General features: G+C 35.5%; 1 protein-coding gene across 2 annotated transcripts in view; it reads right to left on the bottom strand.

Annotated features, from left to right (window-relative positions):
* FNIP1 (folliculin interacting protein 1) overlaps positions 1-27,011 on the bottom strand; it is a 155,056-nt gene that overhangs the window by 42,785 nt on the left and 85,260 nt on the right. For both annotated transcript variants that reach the window (XM_023196726.2, XM_023196727.3), the window contains exons 7-10: positions 24,137-24,208; positions 21,373-21,508; positions 19,049-19,250; positions 13,929-14,014 (exon numbers count right to left, since the gene is read on the bottom strand). In XM_023196726.2, coding sequence (XP_023052494.1) covers positions 13,929-14,014; positions 19,049-19,250; positions 21,373-21,508; positions 24,137-24,208 — 496 coding nt within the window. The remainder of the gene's footprint in view (positions 1-13,928; positions 14,015-19,048; positions 19,251-21,372; positions 21,509-24,136; positions 24,209-27,011) is intronic.

Raw genomic sequence — 27,011 nt, 5'->3', positions numbered from 1 at the left:
CCAGGAGGCGGAGCTTGCAGTGAGCTGAGATTGCACCACTGCACTCCAGCCTGGGCAACAGAGCGAGACTCCCCCTCAAAAAAAAAAAAAAAAAAAAAAAAACGCACCTCACCTCTAGATTACTTATAATACCAAATACAATGTAAATACTATGTTAATAACTGTTATACTGCGTTGGTTTTTTAATGTGTATTTTTTTAATTGCAGTTAATTTTTATTGTTTTCTCTTTTTCAACTATTTTGATCCGAGGTTGGCTGATCTGCAGATGTGGAACCCACAGATATAAAGGGCTGATTGCAAGGTCTATTCTTATTATTTAAGTTAGTTATGTTCTGTGAAGTCCATTCAAGCACTGAATTAGCCACTGAACCACTGCCCTTAAGAAAAATAAAACAGGTTCCTATGAGCCTCTGGTCACATTTTCATCAAACACTCAATACATAACCTTGATGTGCCTCTCTGTTTAAGGACATCTTATCTGATGCTATTGATTCACTAATATTAAACTCACGGCTGACAGCACCATAAATAATGTCTGAAGGAAGCTTATCTAATACATGTAATTTTTCTGTAAGGTAAATCAGAATCTTCTTACACTGAGTATTAGCATTTTGGCACTACATTTGGAAGCCATTTTTAACAGCAAAGTCACTAACAAAAAGCATAAAAACACAAAAAATTTGGCACCAAATAAAGGTCAAAGAAGTACATTTGTTAACAGCATGAGAGTTAAAACAAGAAGGCAGAGCATTAGACCTTATTTGATCTAAACTAGGAACATGTGCGTCAGGCAACTCACATTTTTCACTGCTCTGCACATGTACACAAATTACTGCAAAAGCACTGCAAATATATTTTGGGGTTACAAATAAATGTTATAAAGTAGGTGAATTCTAAAATACAAAATAAACAAATGGTGAATATCAACTGTATATGTGAAAGTACTTATATAGGTATACCTCCTATTGAAAATTATAAAATATTATAAGAATATTTAATACACCTTTCATATTTGCACAGCAACTGAAGCAAAATAATCAAACAATACAAATGGAAAGGCACATAATCGTGACATATACTTTTATAGATTTTATAACTCGCATGTTGTAAATTCCAGGCAATCTTGAAAAGTCTAAGTCTAGGTCATTTGTACTATCCAATACCATAGCAATTGACTCACAAGTGTTTAATTAAAATTTTGAAAAATAAAAAAGTCTTTTAAAATCCAAGAGCAAGATCAGTATCCTGTTTGGAAGGAGTCTTATGAAGGAGTCTACTATTCTGGTAACCTCAGCTGGATCTATAATGACAGTGTTTCCTCAGAGCCCAAGCAGAGACTTTTGGCCTTTGCCACAAAGCTTGTGACGGCAGAGAAGAATCTGTCAATCCAATAGTATAATTAACTGCAAGTTCAAGGGCAAAGATTCACTGCCTTATACTAATGCAATATGTGATACTCAAAAAGAATCCTGAAGGATTCTTTCAAGGAAATAAGCAATAAGAACTATTGAGAACATATACTTACAATGTACCCACAAAATTTAAAATGTCTTGATTTCAATAAATAAAATAAAATGTCTTGATTTCAATAAAACATATTTATAATAATTCTGGTGTAAATAAAGTAAACTAAAACAACTTAAACCAGACAAGGCATGGTGGCTCATGCCTGTAATCCCAGTACTGTGGGTGGTTGAGGCAAGAGGATCCCTTGAGGACAAGAGTTCAAGATTAGCCTGGATAACCCAGTAATCCCATTATACAACACATTTGAAAAATATTAAAAAATACCATGGTTACAGTGAGCTATCCTCTGCCACTTCACTCCTGCCTAGGCAACAGAGTGAGACCCACTCTCAAAAACAAAAACAATTTAAACCATAAAAATAAAAAATTACAAATCCTGATTATTCATTGCACATTTCTTTTCTATTAGTGGCATAATAGCTACTTCAGGGGAAGCAAAACTCTTAAGAATCTTTTTTTTTTTTTTTTTTTTTTTTGAGATGGAGTCTCGCTCTGTTGCCCAGGCTGGAGTGAAGTGGCACGATCTCAGTTCACTGCAACCTCTGCCTCCCAGGCTCCCAGGTTGAAGCAATTCTCCTGCCTCAGCCTCCCCAGTAGCTGGGACTACAGGCAGCCGCCACTGCCCAGCTAATTTTTGTATTTTTAGTAGAGACAGGGTTTCACCATGCTGGCCAGGCTGTTCTCAAACTCCTGACCTCAGATGATCCACCCTCCTCAGCCTCCCAAAGTGCTGGGATTACAGGAGTGAGCCACCGCACCTGGCTCCTTAAGAATCTTCAAGTAAGCTTTCAAGCAATCCTGCCTCACTCCACTTTAAAAAAAAAAAAATTCCAACTATAGATTAAATTTAGAAAAATACAAGGCTATAACTTTTCATAGTTCTAAACTACTACTTATATTCATAAGAATCCTATTTTATAGGTAGAGAAACCTCTCTAGTTTGTGTGTGTGTGTGTGTGTGTGTGCGCGCGTTTGAATTGTGGTTAAGTTCAATCTTCCAGCTATGTAAATAGCACAGGCACTGGTGGCACATGCACTGGGCTACAAGGGAATGTGTACAGAGTAAAGCTGTCATAAACCATCAGGAATAATAAATAACCAATTTTACCCAGCTGATAGTATTTAGCTTATCAGAATATTAGGTTCGAAATGTCCTGATTTCAATAAAACATACAGACACCTTCCTTTGCATATACAATCACTCTTAAGAATCAGAAATTGCTCTTAATTTCAATACAAAACTGCTCTCAAATGCTGACTCTGACATCCCTGCTAAGAACTGAACAGTAATTGTGTAAGACAAGGATTATAGTCCCATGACAGTAGTACAGAAGACACAATTTGGGAATTTTTCTCCTTGAAAAGAGTTTTGTTCTTTTTTTAAAGAGATGTGGTCTCACTCTATCACCCAGGCTGAAGTGTAGTGGCACAATCATAACTCACTGCAACCTTGAATACCTAGGCTCAACCAATCCTGCCAAGCCTCAGCCTCCTAAGTAGCTGAGACTATAGGCACATGCCACTTGAGCTGGCTACTTTGAAAATTTTTACTTTATAGAGATGAGGTCTTTTTTTTTTAATTTAAATTTTGTGGGTACATTGTAAGTATATAAATTATGGGGTACAATGTGTAATAATCATATCAGGATAAATGGGGTATCCACCATCTCAAACATATATCCTTTGTTACCAACAATCCAATCATACTCTTTTAGTTTCTTTTAAATATACAGTTAAATTACTATTGACTATAGTCACCCTGTTGTGCCATCAACAGACACAGGGTCTTGCTATTTTTGCCCGGGCTGGTCTCAAAACTCCAAGCAATCGTCTCACCATGGCCTCCCAAAGCGCTGCAATTATAGGCATGCACCACCAAGCTCGGCCCTTAAATAAAGTTCAAGCCAGTTATTTCCAAAAGAGTTTGTGAAATATAGATGCTAGCCCCATACCTACTGATTCACATTCTAGGAGTTTGGGAAACAGTTTTCATTATACTTCTCTAGTGACAGCAGTACCTGAATGGATTTTTTCTTCTTTAAAAAAAAAGCATAGGTTTACTATGTAATTTAAATTCCAAAGAAAAGTCTAGATCAATTCAGGTTGTGGTTTGTTTGGCTCTTTTTCTTTTTTGAGACACAGTCTTGCTCTGTCACCCAGGCTAGAGTGCAATGGCGCAACCTCGGCTCACTGCAACGTCTGCATCCTAGATTCAACTGATCCTCCTGCCTCAGCCTCCCCAGTAGCTGGGTTTACAGGCATGCACCACCAAGCCTGGCTAATTTTTGTATTGTTTGTAGATACAGAGTTTCACCATGTTGCCCAGGCTGGTCTTAAACTCCTGGACTCAAACGATCCACCTATCTTGGCCTCACAAAGTGCTGGGATTATAGGCATGAGCTACTACACCTGGCCCAATTTCAGTTTTTAACTCATCAAAGTTTTAAATCTTACTTCAATTCAATGTGTTCTTACATTAAAATATTGATTTAAAAATATTTGAACTTCCAATTTCAGCTTTGACCTGGAAAGAGCTTGGAAGTCATTATTCTTATTCTTAGAACAAGGAAAAACACTGAAGGAACTGAAAAATCAATGACTTTTATTAGTTAGATCACCAAACTGAGGACAGAGGGAAAACCATCACCCTGAAAACTGAAAAAATGAGTAAATACAGTGAATGACAACTGAGATCAAGTTACCTGAAGCAGAAGCCTTTGGAACCAATAACCAGTAGGAACACTTAAATAGTAATTGACCAACTGATGAAGATTGAGTGTGAATTCCTCTCAGTGACAAAAACTCCTAGGGGCCTAGTCTTAGGGAGACCTCCCCCACTTTTATGGGGTACTACCAGATTTTCATGGTGAAAATCAGAGAAACATCTGGCTATGTTTTGGACAGAGGTAGTGACAAAGTAACAGTTTTGAAATATTCCTAGAGCATTCTCCAAAACAAAGGTCTGCCCTCCAAATAAAACTTTTTTACCAGAGCCTTATCTAACTTGAGAGAGGAGCAGCCTTCCTGGCTGGCCTCTGAAAGGAAAAAAAGGCGGCAGGGAGAGGGATGGCTAAGAAATACTTCCAAAGGTCACATCCCGGAAATTCAGACTAAAAAAAACAAAATCAGATTTAATTATAAGATTACAGAACATTTCCCCTTCTTCTCTCCAACACCTTACTTCCATATCAATATGGCTCCAGTGTAACAAATGCAGATTACAAGTAAAAGAGCTGTAGGACACAGAATCTATTCAAAGTAGTTCCTGGGGAAAACAAAAGAAAGAGGAGTTTAAAATTAAAAAAAAAAAAAAAAAAAAAAGGAAACCAAGGGAAATTGAAGCTTCTGGCACCTAAAACTAACATTACAGCAAACATTAAACACATCTAAGGTTCCTTGCTAGGTTAATATAAAACTTCATACTAAAATCTTATTAAACTCAGTTCCTATATCCTAACACATCATATATAGCTATCAACAAAAAATTGGAAAGCAACAAAAACTAGTCTGAACAGACAAAGTAGGCATCAGAATCAAACTTAAATTTGGCAAAGATTTTAGAATTATCAGAATGGGAATTGAAAATTATGATAAATATGTTTATTTTATATAATATATATTATGATTACTGTTGCTCTAATGTTTATAATAGACAACATGCAACACTAGATGAGCACGGAACAGAGAGACGGAGAGCCAAAAAATCAAAAGGAAATGCTAGCAATTAAAAAAAAAAAAGCAGAAGCAGGAATAAAGAATGCTTTTGATAGGCACATCAGCAGACTGGACATGACCAAGGAAACAGTGAATGAGCTGGAAGTATGTCAATAAAAATTCCCAAACTGAAAAGCCAAGAGAATAAAGGATAAAAAATAATATCCAGGAACTATGGTACAATTACAAAAATATACATGTAATAATACAAAATGGAGAAGTAAAATATATGAATAATAGCTTAGAATTTAAAAAAATTACTAACAACAAACCATTGATGCAGGAGGCTCACAGAACACCAAGCAGGATAAATACCAATAAATCTACTCCTATATATATCATACTCAAACTGCAGAAAACCAAAGACAAAAATCTTAATAGACGAAGGACAAAAACAACATTATCTACAGAAGAGTAAGAACTGCGTTAGAGTTCTTGTTAGAAACTAAGCAAACAAAGAGACTAGGGAAAAATGGTTAAAACATTGAAAGAAAAACAATAACCTAGAATTCTGTATCCAGCAAAATAATTCAAAAGGAAAAGAGAAAGACTTCCTCCGACAAAAACTGAGAGATCTGATGGCAGAAAAAAATGATATTTAAGATACGTTAAAAGATATTTTTCAGAGAAAACAGGTTAGAAACGCAAATCTACATAAAACGAGTTTTTGAAAAGTAATAAATGTAAAATAAAGTCTTTCATTTTCGTTATTCTAAACTGATCTAATAGAAAAATAATTGTTTAGGGTAATAAAAATGACAACATATTGAACGATCATAGCTAATGGAAAATTAAATTGAATGACAGCAATGTTACAAGGGATGTGATGTGAGGGAAAATTGGAATATTTTGTTATGAAGTATGTGCACTCCCTGTGAAGCAGTACAGGGAAAATTAGTAAAGATATAATAGAGCTGAACAGTACCATCAGTCAACTGAATCTAATTAACATTTATACAATACCTCATCCAAAAACAGGATAATACACAATCTTCCCATGCGACAGGGAACATTTGCCAAAATGGACCACATTCTAGGCCATAAGACTCACCTTAGCAAATTTAAAATAATAGAAATCATACAATGTATATTCTCAAATCACAATGAAACTAGAAATCAGTAAGAAAAAGATAACTGGAAAATCCCCCAATACTTGGAGATTGAACAACATGCATCTAAATAACACATAGGTCAAAGAAGACATTGTGAAAGAAATTTTAAAATATTTTGAACTAAATGTAAATTCAACTTATCAATTCTTGTGAATGTAGCAAAAGGAGTGCTTAAAGGGAAATTAATAGTATTGAATACATATATCAGAAAAGAAGATCTAAAATCAACTATCTAAGCTTTAATCTTAGGAAACTAGACAAACAGCAGCATAAAACTAAAGCATTCAAGAGATAAGGAATAGTAAAATCTAGAGCAGAAATTATTGTAATTGAACAGAAAATCAACAGAGAATATCAACAAAACCAAAAGCTGGTTCTCTGAAAAGATCAGTAAAATTTTTAAGCCTTTATCCAAGAAACTAAAAAAAAAAAAAAAACACAAAAAGAAACAAATTATAAATATCAGAAACAAAAAGAGGGGTATCACTACAGATACAATGAAAATTAAAAGGATAATTAAGGGAGTATATGAACAAGTCTATGCCCACAAATTTAGATGAAATGAACCAATTTTTTGAAAAACACGCACTGCCAAAACTCACATAAGCTGAAACAGGTAACTTGAATAGCCTATGTCTACTTAAAAATTGAATAAATAATTATCTACTCCTGGCAAACAAAGAATAAAGGGGAACTACTTCAACTTGAAAGAATATCTACAAGAAATCTACTGCTAACATCATACGGTGAGAGACAGGATGTTTTTCCCCTGCGACTGGGAGCAAGGTCAAGATGTGTCCTCTCACAACTCTCATTCAATATCATACTGGAAGTTACAGCTAGGGCCGTAAGAAAGACACAAAGATAGAAAAAGGAGGGAAGGAAGGAAAGAAAGAAGACAGAAAAAGTATACATGTGGAAAGGAAATAAAAGTCTTTATTTGTAGAAGACTTGATTTTCTATATAAAAAGTTTCAAAGAATCACCAAAAGAAAACATAAACTGCTGGAACTAATAAATGATTATAATGAGGTTGCAGAAAACAATGTAAATATACAAAAGTCAACCGCTTTCCTGTAGACCAGCAATGAACAACTGAAATGTGAAATTAAAAACAGTACCATTTACATTAGGTTCCCTCCCCCCCGACCCCAAAAAAACAAGTATAAATCTAAGAAAATATACACAGGGTCTATATGAGGAAAACTACAAAATTCTGTTGAAAGGAATCAGATGGTCTAAATAAATGGGAAGAGTTTCCATGGTAATGAATGGGAAGATTCTATTGTTAAAATGTCAGTTCTTCACAATTTGATCCATAGAGTTAACACAATCCCAGTCAGAATCCCAGCAAGTTATTTTGTGGACATCTACAAACTGATGTTAAAGTTTATATAGAAACAAAAAAGACCCAGAATAATCAACACAATACTTAAGAATAAAAACAAAGTTGGAGGACTGATACTACTGAACTTCAAGATTTACTATAAAGATACAGTAATTAAGATAGCATAGGGAATGGGAAATAAGGGAGATGCTGGTCTAGGGACACAAAAATTGGCATGGGGGCTCATGCATGTAATCCCCGTAGTCTGGGAGGCCAAGGTGGGCAGATCGCTTGAGGCCAGGAGTTTGAGACCAGTCTGGCCAACATAACAAAACCCTGCCTCTATTAAAAATACAAAAATTAGCCAAGTGTGGTGGCACACACCTGTAGTCCCATTAACTTGGGAAGCTGGGGCATGACAATCACTTGAACCCGGGAGGTGGAGGTTGTAGTGAACCAAAATTGCACCACTGCACTCCAGCCTGGAGGACAGAGTGAGACTGTCTTAAAACAAAAAAACAAAAAAAGAAAAAAATTTCAGGGCTCAAGAGATCTATTACACATCATGGCGACTACAGTTAATAATAATACTATATACTGGAATATTGTTAAGACAGTAGATTTTAAGTCTTTTTAATGACAAAAATGATAATTACGTGAGGTATTAGATATGTTAAATAGCTTGATTGAGCCATTCCACATGTGTACACATATCAAAACATCATTTTATACACTGTAAAGATACACCATTTTCACCTGTCAACTAAAAAAACAACAAAAGCAAGGTAATGGCCAAATATATATATATGTCACAGAGATCAACAGAACAGAACAGAACAGAACAGAACAGGGAGGCCCCAAACAGACTCACACAACTAGAGTATAAACTGATCTCTGACAAAGGAGCAAAGGTAATTCAATTGAGAAAAGAAAGTATTTTCAGCAAATGGTGCTGCAATGACTGGACATCCACATGTAAAAGCATGAATCTAGACAAAGACCTTACAATTTTCATAAGATTAATTCATAATGGATCATAGTTATAAGCATAAAATGCAAAACTATAGGTAGACAGAAAATTACACTGGAGAAAATCTAAATGACCTTGGGTTAGGTGATGAATTTTTAGATATAGCACCAAATACTATACAAGAAAGAAAAATTGTTAGGTCGGACTGTATTAAAATTAAAAACTGCTCTGTGAAAGACACTGTTAAAATAATAAGAAGCCACAAACTGGTAAAAAGTATTTTTTTAATCTGACAAAGAACTGGTATTCAAAACAAAACAAAACAACAACAAAACCCCTCAAAACTCAACAATAAGAAAAAAAAGGCCAACTTAAAAAGGACAAAAAACCCAAATAGACACCTCACCAAAAAAGATACACAGATGGCAAATAAGCATTTGAAAAGATGCTCAACATATGTCATTAGGGAACTTCAAATTAAAACAATAATGATACATCACTACCTGCCTCTTTGGAGAGCAACAGCAACTCTCACTAATTGCTGGTGGGAATGCAAAATGGTACAGTCATTTTGGATGACAGTTTGATCATTTCTTACACAGCTAAACATAATTTTTACATAATATCCAGCAATCATGCTCCTATGTATTTTTCCAACTGAGTTGAAAACATGTCCACATAAAACCCCAAACATGAATATTTATAGCAGTATTATTCATAATCACCAAAAGCTATAAGTAAGATATCTTTCAATAGGTGAATGAAAATGAATAAACAAACTGGGTTACATCTATATAACGGAATATCACTCGGTGATGAAAAGAAATCAGCTACTAGGTAAAAACAACAGCAATAACAACACCACTACCAAGGAAGAATCTTATGAAAGACTGGCTAAGTGAAAGAAGCCAGTCTGAAAAGTCCACATAGTATATGATTTCAAGCATACAACCTTCTGGAATTGACAAACATATAGAGACAGTAAAGAGGTAAAGAGAACAGTGGTTGTCAGCAGTTAGTGGGTAGAGATAAACAGGTAAAGCACAGGGGATTCTCAGGGTGGTGAAACTATTCTATATGATACTATAATTGTGTACATGACATCATACATGTAATAAAAACCATAGAACTATACAACAGAGTGAACCTTAATGTAAATTTTGGTCTTTGGTTAATAATATATTAACATTAGTTCACTGGTTTTAACAAATATATCATACTAATGTAATACGTTAATAACTGAGGCCGGGTGTGGCGGCTCACACCTATAATCCCAGCACTTTGGGAGGTCAAGGCACACAGATCACTTGACACCAGGAGTTTGACACCAGTCTGGCCAACACAGTGAAACCTCGTCTCTATTTAAAATATAAAAATTAGCTGGGTGTGGTAGTGCACGCTTGTAAACCCAGCTATTCAGGAGGCTGAGGCACATAATTGCTTGAACCCTGGGAGGCAGAGGCTGCAGTGAGTTGAGATCATGCCACTGCACTCCAGCCTGGGCCACAGAGTGAGACACTGTCTCAAATAAATAAAGGGCTACATGAAAAAACTACTATTTGCTCAATTTGTCTGTAGATCTGAAACTGTTCAAATTAAGTCTATTCATTGTGTGCGTGGGCACGTGTGTGCACAAACGCATGCATCAAACTGGAAAAATAAAGTTAGTTACAGCTATTTATACTCTTAACTGATAAGACAGAGTGGCCAAAAAATAGAGAATCTAAGAGATAGGCATGTCTTAGAATTTACCATTTAGTTACTGTTTCGTTTTGCTGTCCCCTACTCCCACTCACAACATTCCAGAAGAAAAGAAAGAAGAGACAGTCATTATTCAGCCTGTGCAGGGCTAGCTCTTCAGACACAAACATGGATAGTATCAGAAGATGCACGAAAATCAGACTGCACTACAAATTAAAAAAGAATAAGGTCTAGATTAATGGCTATAAATCACCAACTCCTAAAACAGAAGTACCAACTAATAATCTTCAGAGGCCCAGCAGGAATAAAATTATACAATATATGGGTTAATACAACTGACTGAGAGAGATAAAGCCTATGCCAAACTAAAGAAAGCTTATCTGGCCTACAGGCCTAAGGGTTCAAACGTTTATTTAAAAAACACAGTAGTCACATAAAATGTCTGCTGGCTGGCTAGAATTCCACCACCTACAATTTACCTGCTTTCAAAAATTGTGTTCAACATTGAGAAAACAGAAAACCACTTATCTTGAGCTTAATATGGGCTTCTTTTTTCTCAACTGTAGAATACTTACTGAAATATCAAATCAATGGTGAGGATATGTATCCTAGGCAGGCCTAAACCATTAACATTTGGTTTAAGCAACTTCGTATAATTTACCTCCTAAATCATAAAGAAGATACCTAAACATTTATATTAAAATACAACTCAAATTCTCATCTCAAGCAAATAATCCTAATGTTAAAGTTATTTCTATCTTACATTCGTAAAATCATCAAATTTCGTGTTTTCACATAACTTCCAGAAACATACAAACAGGGCTACACAAATTGAGAAGTTATGAAGCCAAAGTAGACTACACATCAGGCAGCTCATAAAAATTGCTCTAAATTCCCTCTGCAAATGTATTTGATTTCTGCTATTCTTCATCTATAAGAAACATTTATATAACATTTTTATTTAATCATGAATGGCACCCAAAATGTGATAATCTCAACCTTTAAGGTTTAAGTATGAAGAAATGAAATTGTGAATAACTTTGCATATAATTCAGATATAAAGAGTGAAAATGCCAGTGAACAAAAAAACACACTGATTATTGTATCACTAGAGTTTGTGTCCCAAAATGAAAAAGTTTTAGAGATTGATTTCAAAACAATGTGAATATGCTTAACACTACTGAACTGTACACTTAAAAAATGATTTATAAAGCTAAATCTAATGTTATAGATATTTTTACCACAATAAAAATATTAAATTAAAACGCTATTTGTTAGCACGCTTCATATAATTAAAAACAGCCTAAAATTAATGTTAAAATAAAATTAATATATGGTAGAAATATCATCTCAAATATAGTTTTTGCCTGTACAAATTATTTCTTTCTAATACCAAAAAATAACATAAGTTGAAATTAAATTCTGTGTTTTTCTCTACATTTCCCCTAACCACTGAGTTTACTGTACAGAACAGTAAGATATATTTAACTAGCTTTTCATGTCTTTTATCCTAAATATTATGACGCATAAACCAAATGAATGAGTAGACATTATTCTCTTTCTCAATAATTGAGTTAAGTAAATGATTATTACACAATAGTCATAAAGTAAATTTCTTCAATTTAAATCTACCACTCTTTAGCTCAGTTTTTTAAAAAGTTTTATATATTTCAAAAGTTTTAAAATTTTATGTATATGTATGGCACGCCTACAGTTTCATCATAGCAATCCTGCAGTTTCATAAGCTAAAACAGCCTTTCACTCCAAGATGTGATGGTCCATTTAAACAAACAACAATCTAGAAGGTCCCTGCCCCAGTAAGAGACCACAGAGTTGTCAGTAAAAAAAAAATGTAGTTTTTTTTAAAAGTAAGGTACATAGACTACTGGTAATAATAAAATTTACACAGTGGTACACAGTGTACATAATGTGGTATATAAATACACATTTATTATTATCATTATTTTTGAGATGGGGTCTCACTATGTTGCCCAGGCTAGTCTCAAACTCCTGAGCTCAAGCAATCTAACCACCTTGGCCTCCCAAAGTACTGGGATTACAGGCACATGCCAATACGCCCTGCCCAGATACACATTTTTAATTTTAGTTACTATAAATTTATTTTTATAGCTAGTTTTATTATGGTAAAGCATCCTGTTTCCCTAACTAGGGTAATAAAGTTTCCTGTTGAAATAAATTTATTTAGGTATAAAAGATGATCAAATTTAAAGAGAAACACTAAATTTAAAAAGTATACATGATACATAAATTTCGCAAAACTGTTAAGATATGATGTAAGTAACGTAAGTTGGGAAGCACTGCTGTAGGTTATGTTTACCACAGGCCAAGCGCGGTGGCTCATGCCTGTAATCCCAGCACTTTTGGAGGCCAAAGCGGGCGGATCATTTGAGGTCAGGAGTTTGAGACCAGCCTGGCCAACATGGTGAAACCCCATCTCTACTAAAAATAAAAAAAAATCAGCCAGGCATGGTGGCATGCGTCTGTAATCCCAGTTACTGGGGAGGCTGAGGCAGGAGAATTGCTTGAACCCGGGAGGCAGAGGTTGCAGTGAGGCAAGATCACGTCACTGCACTCCAGCCTGGGTGACAGAGCAAGACTCCACCTCAAAAGAAAAAAAAAAAAGAAAGAAAGAAAGAAAAAGAAAAGAACGGTGCCACTAATGTCAAGCATTCTGCTAACTACCTTACACACACAATCTCATTTGATCCTTATAACAATCTATTAGATTATTACTAAATTGAATTTACCTATTTTATACTAGAAAACTAGGGGTCAAAAATGCTAATGCACTTGCCCAAGATCACCAGAGGTAGTAAATGACAGAGCCAGGGTTAAAACCCACATCTGTCTGATGGATTCTAGAGTCTTAGTTTTCACTCCCTGTGCTTATACTATCTCTCTAGTCTAAAGGAGGAAAGATTGAGAAAATGAAGTAGACCTAAACCGAACCTCTTGTCAAGGGAGACATATCAGTCAGTCAGTATAATTCCCAACATAAGATCATTTGTAATACGTATGTTTGTCACATAGTTAGAAGACAGTTATAGTAGTTGTTGGGACTTCAGATACAAGTTTTGTAGAGCCAGAAAACCCTGGCTGAAGGACTATTCACTGTGCCATATCTAGAGAAAGGATCAAGCAACAAAGCCATTTAGAATATCAAGTTCATGTTCCTTATATCCATATATCCTTGTATCTCCTGTATCCAAGAATATCTGATTACTACCACTGGTTAAATACCACTTAACAGTCCCTACATCTAGGATCACAAGAAAGAACAAAGCATACTTTTGCCAGAACAAGGGTCTTTCCTGGTCATATTTGCTTGTCAAATGGCCCAATACTGAAAAACATACCAGTGATGGCTCTCAATGTGCTTGACTCTCAAGCACATTTGAGATGTAATAACATAGGAGTCAATGGTCTATTGAATTACACCATCATATGACTATAGGACAAAGAAATTAAATTTTATTAGAACAAATTAAAGAAAAGAAATAAATCTTCCTGTGTACACTATGAATTACTACGTTATGGAAAGCTGGGGAATATGTACCTGAATTCATTTAGGGCATCAACTATTCGATTATATGCCAAACTCCTCTGACTGGCATCAGCTGATCTCCGGCTCATTTTCATAGCCTTGAAAACAATCATTAAGATAGTTAATTCTTACGTTAATCATGAGCAAAACATGGAAAAAGGAGTCTTTTTTTAGACAGAGTCACATATTTACACAACGCTCTACCAAAACTCTTATCGAGAAAGAAATAAAGAAGGTAAATGCATTTATTGTGGCTTTTTCTTCTACACATTTGGTAATTAATGAATGGTTGAACAAAATTTAAAATTTTCAACTGTTTTCAATCTCTTATTTTTAAAACTGCAGACGACTATCAACACATAAAAAAACTGATATTGACAGTTTATGGGTTATAAAAAATCTTATTTTTCCCAAACAGAACAAGACATAATGATAACTCAGTAACAACAACTCATGGTTTTACGCTTATATTTCACAGATAATACTTCTATTAACTCTTTTTTTTTTTTTTTCTTTTTTCTGGCAGAGTCTCACTCTGTCCCCAGGCTGGAGTGCAATGGCGCAATCTCGGCTCACTGCAACCTCTGCTGCCTGGGTTCAAGCAATTTTCCTGCCTCAGCCTCCCAAGTAGCTGGGATTACAGGCGCCTGCCACCACACCTGGCTAATTTTTATATTTTTAGTAGACAAGGGGTTTCACCATGTTGGCCAGGCTGGTCTGGAACTCCTGACCTCATGATCCACCCACCTCAGCCTCGCAAAGTGCTGGGGTTATAGGCGTGAGCCACTACACCCAGCCCTGTTAACTCTTTTCTAAAAATTTGCCCAGCCTAGCCAACATGGCAAAATCCTGTCTATACTAAAAATATGAAAATTAGCCAGATGTGGTGACACACGCCTATAATCCCAGCTACGAAGAAGGCTGAGGCATGAGAATCGCTTGAATCCAGGAGTCTGAGGTTGCAGTGAGTCGAGATCATGCCACTGCACTCCAGCCTGGGTGATGGAGTAAGACTGTCTCGGGAAAAAAAAAAAAAAAAAAAAAAAAAAGGAATATAAAGATTCTACAGTAAGATATCTAAAGATATTAGCAATATTTGTTTTTGTTTTTTTTTTTTCCAGACAGAGTCCCCCTCTGTTGCCAGGCTGGAGTGCAGTGGTGGTGCAATCTTGGCTCACTGCAACCTCTGCCTCCCGGGTTCAAGCAATTCTCCTGCCTCAGCCTCCCGAGTAGCTAGGACTACAGGTGCATGCCACCATGCCCCACTAATTTTTGTATTTTTAGTAGACACGGGGTTTCACCATGTTGGCCAAGATGGTCTTGATCTCTTGACCTCGTGATCTGCTCACCTTGGCGTCCCAAAATGCTGGGGTTATAGGCATGAGCCACCATGCCCGGCCAATATTTGCTTTCTTAAAAATATTTAGCCAAGGTTGAAAAGCCTTAATCTAAGTAGACAAAAAGGGGATCAGGATTAGGATATGGAGGTCAAAAAGAATTTAATCTTTTACACTTTTTCAAAGAGAATTGAATTCTGTATTCTTTATGTAATTACAAAGTGATTAAATATTGTTTAAAAAACACAATTAAGATGTCAGCCTACTTCAGGCCAGAAATCATGTTCCTGTACACCCGAAAGCTTCAGAGGGTGAAAGTGAAACATACTTCATGTTTTTTCAAACTGTTAAGATACTGGCAATTTACAAAGAAGTGAATATTATTTTGCTAGAATTTAGTAGCGTTCTTCCTTAATCTTATCAGCAATGCTATTTTTAAATTAAATCACAAATCTCAAAAGGTAGAAGACTTCAAAATAATTGCCAAGGTGTTCAGAAACAAAATTCATACCTTTTATTAAAAAAAAAGTTTGAAAACTGGCCCTAGAAGATAACTTCTTTGAATGGTACACTATTCACTATTATTTTCTATTCTTAATAATATTCTATCATTAAGTAACTACTATAGAACTTTAAAAATTAAGTCCCATTCACTTATGTAAAAGCATTCGTTTAATTTTATCTTCCAGCTTTAATAAAAAATGGGATACTACAATTGAACAAATATCCAAACAACTATAAGCATTAACAATGTACATTTTAGGTCGGGGTCCCAACCCCTGGGTCGTGGACCAGTACCCGTCAGTGGCCTGTCAGGAATTGGGTCGAACAAGTGAGTGAGCGAGCATTACTGTCTGATGGCTGCCTCCTGTCAGATCAGGGGCAGCATTCGATTCTCATAGGAGCGCATACCCTATTGTGAACTGTGCATGCAAGGTATCTAGGTTGCACGCTCTTATGAGAATCTAATGCCTCTGAAACCATAGCAACTGCCCCCCTTCCTCAGCCCTGTCCATGAAAAAATTATCTTCCACAAAACTGGTCCCTGGTTGCCAAAAAGGTTGGCGACTGCTGCTTTAGATTACAGAATTATCAAAGTGTTAAAATATGAAAACACTTGAAAAGTAATCTTTAATGAGTTCTATAATGTCTATTTCAAAATAACTCAAAATGTCAGTTCACCCACAACTTACTACTGTGTGTGATGACTTTGGCTAGACTACAAAATGTGAGAGCAGTCAAGTGAAGAAATGTAATCAGTGCCTAACTTAAGAAAAGATAAATGAAAATGGCCTTTACTCATTTGTTCAATAAAAAAGTACTGCTAATGAACTATTTATTTTTTGACATATTCAATATGAGTAACTAACATCTACGTCTTCTCTAGAGGCAGATGATCCTTAGTCACTAATGAGTTACTGAGATACATCCTTTCCTTTCTAAATCATTCTAACGGGTCTACCCACCTCTCGTCTCTTATTCCAGTCTCTTCAAAACACACTACCAAGTGCTCGTTTCAGCAGCCATATACAAAACACACTGCCAAGTTAATCACCCCAAAGTACAACTTGCAAACAGCCTTAAAGAAAAAGTCAGAACTCCCTGGCAAGCACTCTACATTCTTTGTCATCAGGTCCTCATTAACTTCGCCAGTTGTACCTCTCACTATTCCTCTTCATATCCTTTCCCCTCCACAGACTGTTGCAAAAAACTCTGGTGACAGCCACTGATTTTATCAGCTCAACTTCTGGGAATCTCCTCTAAAAAATAATCTGGAAAATTCGCCAGGATGTTAACAATAGGGTAGCAACAATTGTGAAAAAGTAGAAATGGCCTAACAGGGAAACTATTACTTCAATTGAGGAGAACTACTAAAACATATGTGAGAACCATTTACAATAACTTGAGAAATGTGTATGTGACAATGATGTTTTTTATTTTACTATTTGAGATAGGGACTCATTCTGTTGCTACAGTGCAGAGGTACAATCACAACTCACTACAGCCTTGACCTTCTAAGCTCAAGCGCTCCTCCTGCCTTGGCCTCCCTAGTAGCTGAGACTACAGGTGTGCACCTCCATGCCTGGCTAATTTTTAAATTTTTTTTTGGTAGAGACAGGGTCTTGCCATGTTGCTCAATCTGAGTTTTCTTAAATGAGCATATAATTTGAAAAATGTAGACACAGCACAATCCCTACCAAGTAAAAGCACAATATGCATAGAAAAGGCCTACTTAAGATTTTTCAGCAGTGAGTTTACTGTGTTCCCTTCGGGTGGCAAGAATGTCGATTTTCTTGCTATTCTGCTATATCCAATTTTCAGAGCTTTATGTTTCAAAACATTCTGTACATCCTTCAAAATGCAGTCCAAATGAACTTCTTCCCAATAGGAAGTCATTTCACTTTCCCCCCAATTTCTAAAAAAACTTTTGTTTGTCCTTCTTTTTTAGCTTAGATTCTAATATTTCACAATTTACTTTACATACTTGTATTGTATATACTATCTATCACTCCTTCCTTGAAATACTTTCTGTACTTGGCTTTCCCAAAATAATACAGTCTTGTTTTTTCTCCTAATTGAACAGCCAGTCCTTTTCCTTCTCCTCTGCTAGTTCCTTCTCATCTCGTCAAACTCTTAATGTTAAAATGCACCACAACTCAGGCTTACCATTCCCTGTCCTCTCTTGCCAATATCAATCAATTTCATGGCTTTAAATACCATCTATACACTGATGACCTCTCTGGTAAACTCTAGACTCATAAGAACACTTGGATGTCCAGGATGCAAATATAAAAAAACCATCTTCCTTCATCAAATCGGTTTTGCTTGCAGTCTTTCTCACTTCAATGCTGGCAACTTCATCCTTCTAACTGCTTGCTAAAAAAATCTTAAGAGTCAACCTTAATTGTTTTTTCTCCGATATGCCAATTCAGTACACCAACTATTCACACCAGCTATTTCTATTTCTTACCAATTCAATCACTAAAGTGGTTTGAGTATTCATCATTTGTCACCTGGATTACTGCAACAGTATGCTAATTGGTCTCACATCATCTACTTTTGCTCCTAGAAATCTATTATCCACCAGCAGTAAGAGTGATCCTCATAAATAATGTCATTCTTCCTCCACTCAAAACCCTCCAATGGTTTCCCATCTTTCATACTTTTGTAAGAATAAATGCTAATGTTCTTACAATGGTATCTTATAAGGCCCTACATGATCTAGTCTCACTTCAACCCAGGCACTTTGGCCTCATAATGCTGCTTAAGTATCAGGCTTACTCCTGCACTAACACCTTTGCCCCTGCCTGGAACATCTTGTTCCAGATGGTTGTAGCTCACTTGCTCTGTATTTCTGGACCACATTCACATGTCCTTTAATAAGGGGCATTCCTGACTAGCCTATAAGTAATCCTTCCTTCCAGGATTCCTTACATACCTTTCTCCATTTTATTTTTCTCCACAGGACTTATACATACATCTATATTTACATGTTTATTTGTCCCATGAGATCAGAAGTGTTGCTTTTATCTCTTTCTTTAGCTGGTAGAATGGTGTCTACCACATTTTAGGCCCTCAAATATTTATTTACACAACAAATGGATGAATGATCTTACATCTTTTATTAGACAGTAGGCACCTTAAAAAGGGTTCAATCTATTTGCATCCACCAGAGCACTTTATAGGACACATGCACAATGTCTGTTAATTTTTCTGCCAAATGAATAAATATAATGCTTAATCGGGACAGTAAGATTTTAAAAGGAAAAGTTATAAATAAATAACTATGCTTACCTGTTCTATTGCACTCTTTAATTTGTTCATGTGGCTTTCAAAGAGAGGAAAATGTGAAAAAAAGAATTCATTAAATTTGTTATTTTCATCTTCATCTTTGGATAATGAAAAGATTACCCCAATTGCAATCTTCTTTTTCCTCACAATTCCTGGGTTAGGGCCACAGCTTTCATCTGAGAGATTAAAGCTTTCTTCTATAGACCTTAAAAATAAATGGTTTTTTTTAATTTACACAAATAAAAATAATTAAATTCATAATTAAATCTTCTTGCTAATTAAATGTAGGAAAGCTAAGTCTTCTGCTGTTTTATCAAACAAACCTAAAATTTCATACCAATTGTATATCTCTTTAAGAAATCTACTGGCTATTCTTTCAGGTTCACGTTTTTGTAAGAAATTTTACTACAGAGTCAGACTGGGAACATTTTCCGGTCCAATTAGAAGTTACTAAAGAAGTACATAATCCCAATTCCTAATCAACCAAAAAGTGGCTAAATTTTAAGATTTATAGATGAGTCTAGTACAATCTTTTCCCTGTTCTAGGACCTTCTGGTCTCTTTTTGATTTTAGGAGTAAAGTCAAAGATGAAGGAATAAAGGAAATAAAAAAGAGGAGAAAACAAGAACTTTCAGTATCTACAGTTGTACTTAATGTAGATTAAAAAAATCTTTCAAGAATAAATTACCTTGCCAAAACAAAAACATGAAAAACTGAAATATCAAAATATGTAATACATAAATCAAAGACCTGAACATAAAACTCTTAGAAGAAAACAAAGGGTAAAGGTGTCATGCATCATGACACTGATTTGGCAATGGTTTCTTAGATATAACACAAAAAAGCACAGTCAACAAAGGAAAAAAAAAATAAACTGGACTACATACAAATTTAACCTTCTGTGCATCAAAGGACACTATCAATGTAGTAAAAAGGCATCCCACAGAATGTAAAAAAAATTTACAAATCATATATCTGATAAGGGATTAATATCTAAAATACATACAGATTTTCCACACCTCACCAACAAAGCAAAAAAAATACAATTATAATATGGGCAAAGGACTTAAATACACATTTCTCTAAAAAAGATATGCAAATAGTCAATAAGAACATGAAAAGATGCTCAAGTTGGATGTGCTGCCTCATGCCTGTAATCCTAGCACTTTGGGAGGCTGAGGCAAGTGGATCACTTGAGACCAGAAGTACTACTAACCTGGGCAACATGGTGAAACTCCATCTCTACAAAAAAAAAAAAAAAATTAGCCAGGCGTGGTGGCAAGCCTATAGTTCCAGTTATTTGAGAGACTGAGGTGGAAGGATCACCCGAGCCCAGGGAGGTTGAGGCTGCAGTGAGCCGTGATTGTGCCACTGCACTCCAGCCTGGGCGACTCAAAAAGGAAAGAAAAGAAAAGAATAGAAAAGATGTTCAACTTCACTAATTATTAAATACAAATGAAATCCACAATGAGGAACCACTTCAGACCCAGTCAGATGGCTATTATCAAAAAAACAGAAAATTAAGTGCTGGTGAAGATATGGAAAAATTGGAACCAATGTGCATTGCTGGTGGGAATGTAAAATGGTACAGTAACCATGGAAAACAGTGTGCAGCATGACAGTTCCTCACAAATTTAAAAACAAAATTACCATATGATCCAGCAATTCCACTTCTGGGTACATAACCAGAAGTACTGAAAACGGGGACTTGAACAGGTATTTGCACACTCATGTTCATAGCAGCATTATTCACAATAGTTAAGAAGTGGAAGCAACCCAAGTGTCCATCAATAGATAAATGGATAAACAAAATGTGGTATGTATGTACAATGGAATGTTATTCAGTCATAAAAAGGAATGAATATCTGACACATGTTACAACATCGATAAACCTTAAAGACACTATGCTAAATGAAATAAGGTAGACACAAAAGGACAAGCAGTGCATGATTTCATTCATACCTTGTATGAATTCATAAAGACAGAAAACAGAATGGTGGTTACAAGAGGAAGGGAAGGGAGAAACGAGGAGTTATGCTGAATGGATACAGAGTTTCAGCTGGGAAGAGGAAAAAGTTCTGGAGTTGGATGGTGATGATGGTTGCACAACAATATGAAGGTACTTAAATGTCACTGAACTGTACACCTAAAAATGGTTAAAATTGTTATGTATAACTTACCACAATTTTTTTAAATGTAGTAAATTTTAAAAGTTTTCAGTTTCAAACTTAAAATACACAGAATACAAGTCCAGGCTCTAAAAATCCATATAAAATTATGTTTAAGGAACTATTCAATCTTGTTCTGTGTTTAAAGTTCCAACTTACCATCTAGGAAATACCCCATTTTCCAAACTTGTTGTTTGGCTACGTCGCCAACGTCGCTGGTAGCTGCTGGCACAACTTCGGGTAAGTGAGGAGTTTGGGGAAGGAAATGGAGTGATCAGCAAGCTGCTGAGAGATGCTGTTAAGTCAGAAGAACAACAAGTATAAGTCAATAATGACTAAGCATAATGACAAATTTTTTTTAACAAAATTACGAATAGGTTAAGTTAAACTTGATTTTGCTTCATGAGCCTCTCAAATGTCCATTAAAAGAACACATCCTTCTTGGAGCAAGGTCTCAGGTGAGAAAAATCATATATTAACAATGTATCAGCAAAAAACTCTGAGACAATCCCCTTTTGGCATTCCCCTCTAGGGACTCCAGAAGAAAATTATACTTTACAACAAGGCATTATCCCTTTGGCCACTGGATGACTGTCCCCTAACTTAGCTGAATCCTTTTAGTTCTGAAATTAAAGGAAATCTGATGCTGTTCAAACTTAATGCAGCAGCTGGATTTTAAGAACAAGCTATTGAAAATAAGTGTTTGAACGGCATTTAAAGAGGTCATTTACAAGTACTCACGGATCACGTGTGCACGTGTAATCAAAGCTACCACTTTTAATTAAGAATCATGACTATACCTACTAAGCTCCAAAAAAGGAATGCTCTCTGGAGCATCTAAGGTGACAAACACATTCCAGCAGACTCCACTCTGTAACGGCTGCAATCCCCTGATCTTGGGGATTATCCCTTCCCAAAACACTTCTCTGAAATCTGTAAGATATGTTTACTGCCTGAGGTGTTAAGAGCTACAACTGTTGATTTTTCATTAGGCTAGGGGATTTTCATTAGGCTTTTCCCCACTGGATTTAGAGAGGATAAGACTTGCCATTAAGGGCTTGCTTTCGTTTGGCAATATTCCAGACTTCTATCTTTTATGATCATAAGGACATACTGAAAATGTATATTCAAAACAGGGGACTATTATCATCACTATTAAAAAGGTACAGGTCAGATGATAAATTATTTTGGACACCAGCACTACAAACTGAGATACTTTCATTACGAAGATCCATTCACTTGAATTCTGACAAACTCAATGACAGAGGATAAAGCTGTATGTGCCATGCAAACATGAAGACCATCAATGAACTCATTCTAAACTACTTTAGAATGCATATTCTAAATGCAGACCATAGTTTATCAGTTAGTATTATAAAACCTTGTAGTCCAAGACTGGGTATGTACAACTAAATCTGGGTGTGACTTCAGTGAAAAATAAAATGCTGTCCTAAGTCTGGAAAAAATACATTTCACTGCGCTCTAATATTAAAAATAACTCTTATTAGAAAAAGAAGAAAATATACATTAACTTAAATGGCATATATTAATCCAATAACTTGAAGCAGCCTAACAGATCAGTCTAGCCAGACACTTCAATTTATAAAGAATATAAGTATAAATAAATTAATTTATCATCTCTCAAATCTTAAACAATGAGAATTAAATTCCTGCCAGGGAAGACTAAATCTCTAGATAACATAGAAGCAAAGGGTGTTAAAAGAAATATACTCTAGATTCTTTAAAACAAAAATAAGAAACTCAATTAGAAAAGAAAGATGAGATTACTTGAAAAACACAAGCCATTATTATTAGAGTAGTGGTTGGCAACCCTAGCTATCTATTAGAATCAAGTGTTAGGTTTTGCATTTGTTTTGTTTCTCAAATACAGATGCCTAGAGATGCCTTCTCTAGGTTACATGAGAGTCTTTGAAAGTAGAGTTCAGGCACTTGAATTTTTTTTAAAAACTTCTCCTTGTTATTCTAACACACACCTAGGGATTCCAATATATGGCAAGTTTAGATTTTTCATTTATACTCAAAACTGAATCACAGAACAATTTCGACAGTAGAGCCATATAATGTAACAACACAAGCTATCACACTGAATTAAGTTTCTTATATCTAACAGTAATTCAAGCCTAAAATTACTTCTCCTTTTACTTATGCCCCAACACACACTTTTCTTTTTAGCTAAAATGTCTTTTTTCTGAGCTTTTGCCTGGATAACTGCTATTTATTTCTCAAAATACAACTCAATCATCATTATTCTGTAAAGCTTTGTTGGCATCCCTGCCCCTTGCCCAAGCTAAGTGTGGTGCTCTTTCTCTGAAGCTTTTTGCACAGGCCTAACACTAAAAATGAACTAGACAGATGATTTTCCTAATTTTTCTCCTAGTAGACTCCATACTTCTGTGTCCCTTAAAGGCAGACTCTGGGCTTTAATTTTTTTAATGTCCACCATGTTTCAATAAATGTTTGCTAGACCTACAAATTTTGGAAGAGTCCATATTTGAAAAAAAAAAAAAGTATAACACTGATTCAAAATGCCTGTGCTTTTCTGGGCAAGAGACAATATGACAATTTAAACTTTAGTTAGCAGCAAGCAAATATAAGCAAATGTGGTTTTTTTACTACAGTTTCTAAGCAGTTTTCTGACCAATGCTTTTCTTCTTATACTCACTAAGCTTCAACCAGTGTACTTTACTCTGGCTTTAGTTCATCCTGGCTTTATTCTACTCAGCACACTTAAAAGTAAACATGAAAAATGTTAAATTTACAAGACTTTGCTCTGATCTTTCCACAGTTCTCTTGTAAGGCTAATATCAATATAAATAAATTTGATAATAAAGGAAGGGACAAAAAAGAAAATCAATGCCAACAGCAATCTCATAAAAAACTGAATACAAGAACCTGACATTACCAGACCGTGCTATGCCACTGTCTCTGTCCTCATTGAGCTCTCTTCCAGGCATGTCCATTGGGTTGCTGTGAACTATAAATAAAGATGAAACTGTCAGTTATAAAATATATTGCTATTCAGGTGGATGAACAGCTCCTTTTAAATAGCAAACAAAATCATGCTCATATCATTGCATTCCCTTATTTTTTTCGATAGCATGACACCAACCCAACACCAAGAGCTATTACTCAGTTGAACAAGCTTTGACAGCTCTGTGAAGATTTGATACACAGTATGAGAATCTAAAACATAATACCTAAAGAAGCAAGGAGTTACTAAAAGTCATATTTTAGAAGCATATTCAATGACAGATATTTATAATATACTATGAAATGAAAAAAAGCAAGCTACTGAACAATATGAGCACTTGCTGGGACCAAGTGGTGGGTATATCATAGTTCACGGTACTGTTTCTGCCTATAACAATGTATGTTTCAAAATTCTCCATAATAAATTGAGCAATTTCTTTGAATAGTATGATCCCAATTGTGTTTAAAAAGCAAAAAAGCAGGTATTTCTGGCTGATAAAACAGCTAATACATATTTTTGCCTTTTAAAAATGTTTTCCAAGTTTTCTATAAATATGTATTTGCTATATCTAATATTTATAGGGAAAGAAAATATTATTCAAAACAAGAAGGGCTAAATTGATACCAATCTGAGCACAATGAAGAGTAAATATGTTCACATTCTAATAATTTCCACTAAAAGGTTACGACGTTAGGTAATCTGCTAAAACGTTTGAAACAAGGTATATGATTAGAATCCTGGATATATACACATGAACACACTCTACAATCATCAACTTGTTTATGCAAGCAAATACAGTCATGTATGCCTTTTACAGAGCATTACAGTGGTGCTTGTTCATCTAAATCTTAGCTCCAAGAAAAATTGTTCTTATGGAATAGTGTAGATCAGAAATTTTACAATAATAACAAGATAGGATAATTTTCTGCAACTGGTGAACTATGGTACAAAAGCTACTCAGCCATGGAAACAAGACAGTGTCACATTAAAAATTCCAAGTGGTATCATAAGAAATAAAATTCATACTAAGTTTTGGTTTCAGATTCTAAAGTTAAAATCATTATTCCACAAGAGAAATGGCAAACCAAAATTTCATAAAAATGTCAATTCTACTGATAACTCAGTGTCTGGAAACTTTAAGAACATGTTCAGTAGAATGGAATTAAGTTCTTATACTTCCTAAAGCAATGTTTTCTTAACCATAACCTCACCAATTGCATTTATCTACTGTCTTGTTTCCACAGCTTAACTACAGAGTCTAGCCGTTGGGGCACACCAACTAGTCTACCCACACAGCACATCGCAAACCTGCAAAGAAAGAGGCGCTCCTGATCAGGCGGAGCGGACCCTGCTCAGAGAATGCCCGCCTGGGGCTGCAGAACTGTGAAAGACCTACATGGCAAAAACGTAAAATACACATGAAAGAGGACTGTTAGAGAAGCCACAATGCGTCAGGGAAAAAAGGTGAGCTAAGGCAGCACAAGAGCAGACCAACAAATATGGATGGAAACTTTTAAACTAAATAAGAATTCAAGCTGTCTTCCCATTTTTGAAACAGGATGATATTTCTTTAGTCATGATTTATATCAAACAACAACTTCATGTATTTTTACTAATAAATGTATATGTAATAAGAACAAGCTTCGGCTATATAAAGTAAAAATTATTTTAAATGTTCAATCCTTTCTAACGTAAAACAGTATTTTTAAAGATTTGAAAAAGTATGACAATGTTATCTATCTAAACTGATATCTGCCAAATAAATTTATTTTTTTAAAGTTGTTTTAAGATTACAGTATGTGCCTACAACTGAAGTGAGGAGAAAACCACCTAAGCACTTGGCACACAGCATACAATAGGGTGCAAAACAAGCAAAGAGATCTTACTGACATTAAAAATTGGTTTTTCTAACCCAGTGATAAGTTACAAAGTAATGGAAGAAACCAAGGTTACTAAACCAGGAGTCAGTCACTGTGGAAGGAGGAACACAAATGACACTCATCAGGGACCGGACTCCCAGCTGTTCAAGAGAGGTAGAGGTAGCTGCCACATGCTTCATCAAAAGGTTAATTGCAGTCTGAAGACCTAAGAAGGGCATTATGGCCTGAAAGCAAGCAGCTGGGTTACCTGTTAGCTATGCTTCATCAAAATAGTCTAAACAGCCATGAAGGACATTTATCTAGGATGGCATAGGGGGCTTTCTGTTTTAAAAAGTGACAATTGCATTTTTCTTCTTTCCTTTTTTGAAACAGCGTTTTGCTCTGTCATGTAGGCTGGAATGCAATGGCATAATCGTAGCTCACTGCAAGTTCTAACTCCTGAGCTACAGTGATCTTCCTTCCTCAACCCTCCCCATGAGCCAGGTGCATGCCACCAGGCCCAGCTAATTTTGAAAACTTTTTAGTAGAGACAAAGTCTTGCTACATTGCCCAAGTTGATCTCCAATTCCTGGGCTCAAGTGATCCTCCTGCTTTGGCCTCCTAAAGTGTTGAAATTACAGGCATGAGCCACTGTGTCCAGCCAACTGTAGTTTTCAAATTGCTAACAGATATTACTTTTCTGTAGCAAGAACTTCTATAATTATAGCACATGTACAGCAATCCTTCCATGTCTCAATGGTCAGCTCTTTAATTCGTCCTAGCTTTCTTTCCCTAGTTACTTCAAAAATTATTTACTTCTTTAAACTCCTTCCCTGCCTCCTCTTCTCAGCATAAAACTTTTGCTTCCTAGAGTATGCACATTCATATATGCACATACACACAGTAGAATTAACCAGATTGGAACCCTTTTTTTCTATCATCCTGCT

The sequence above is a fragment of the Piliocolobus tephrosceles genome, chromosome 4, assembly GCF_002776525.5.
Source record: "Piliocolobus tephrosceles isolate RC106 chromosome 4, ASM277652v3, whole genome shotgun sequence".
Lineage (NCBI taxonomy): Eukaryota > Metazoa > Chordata > Mammalia > Primates > Cercopithecidae > Piliocolobus > Piliocolobus tephrosceles.
This window is presented reverse-complemented; position numbering and strand designations above follow the sequence as displayed.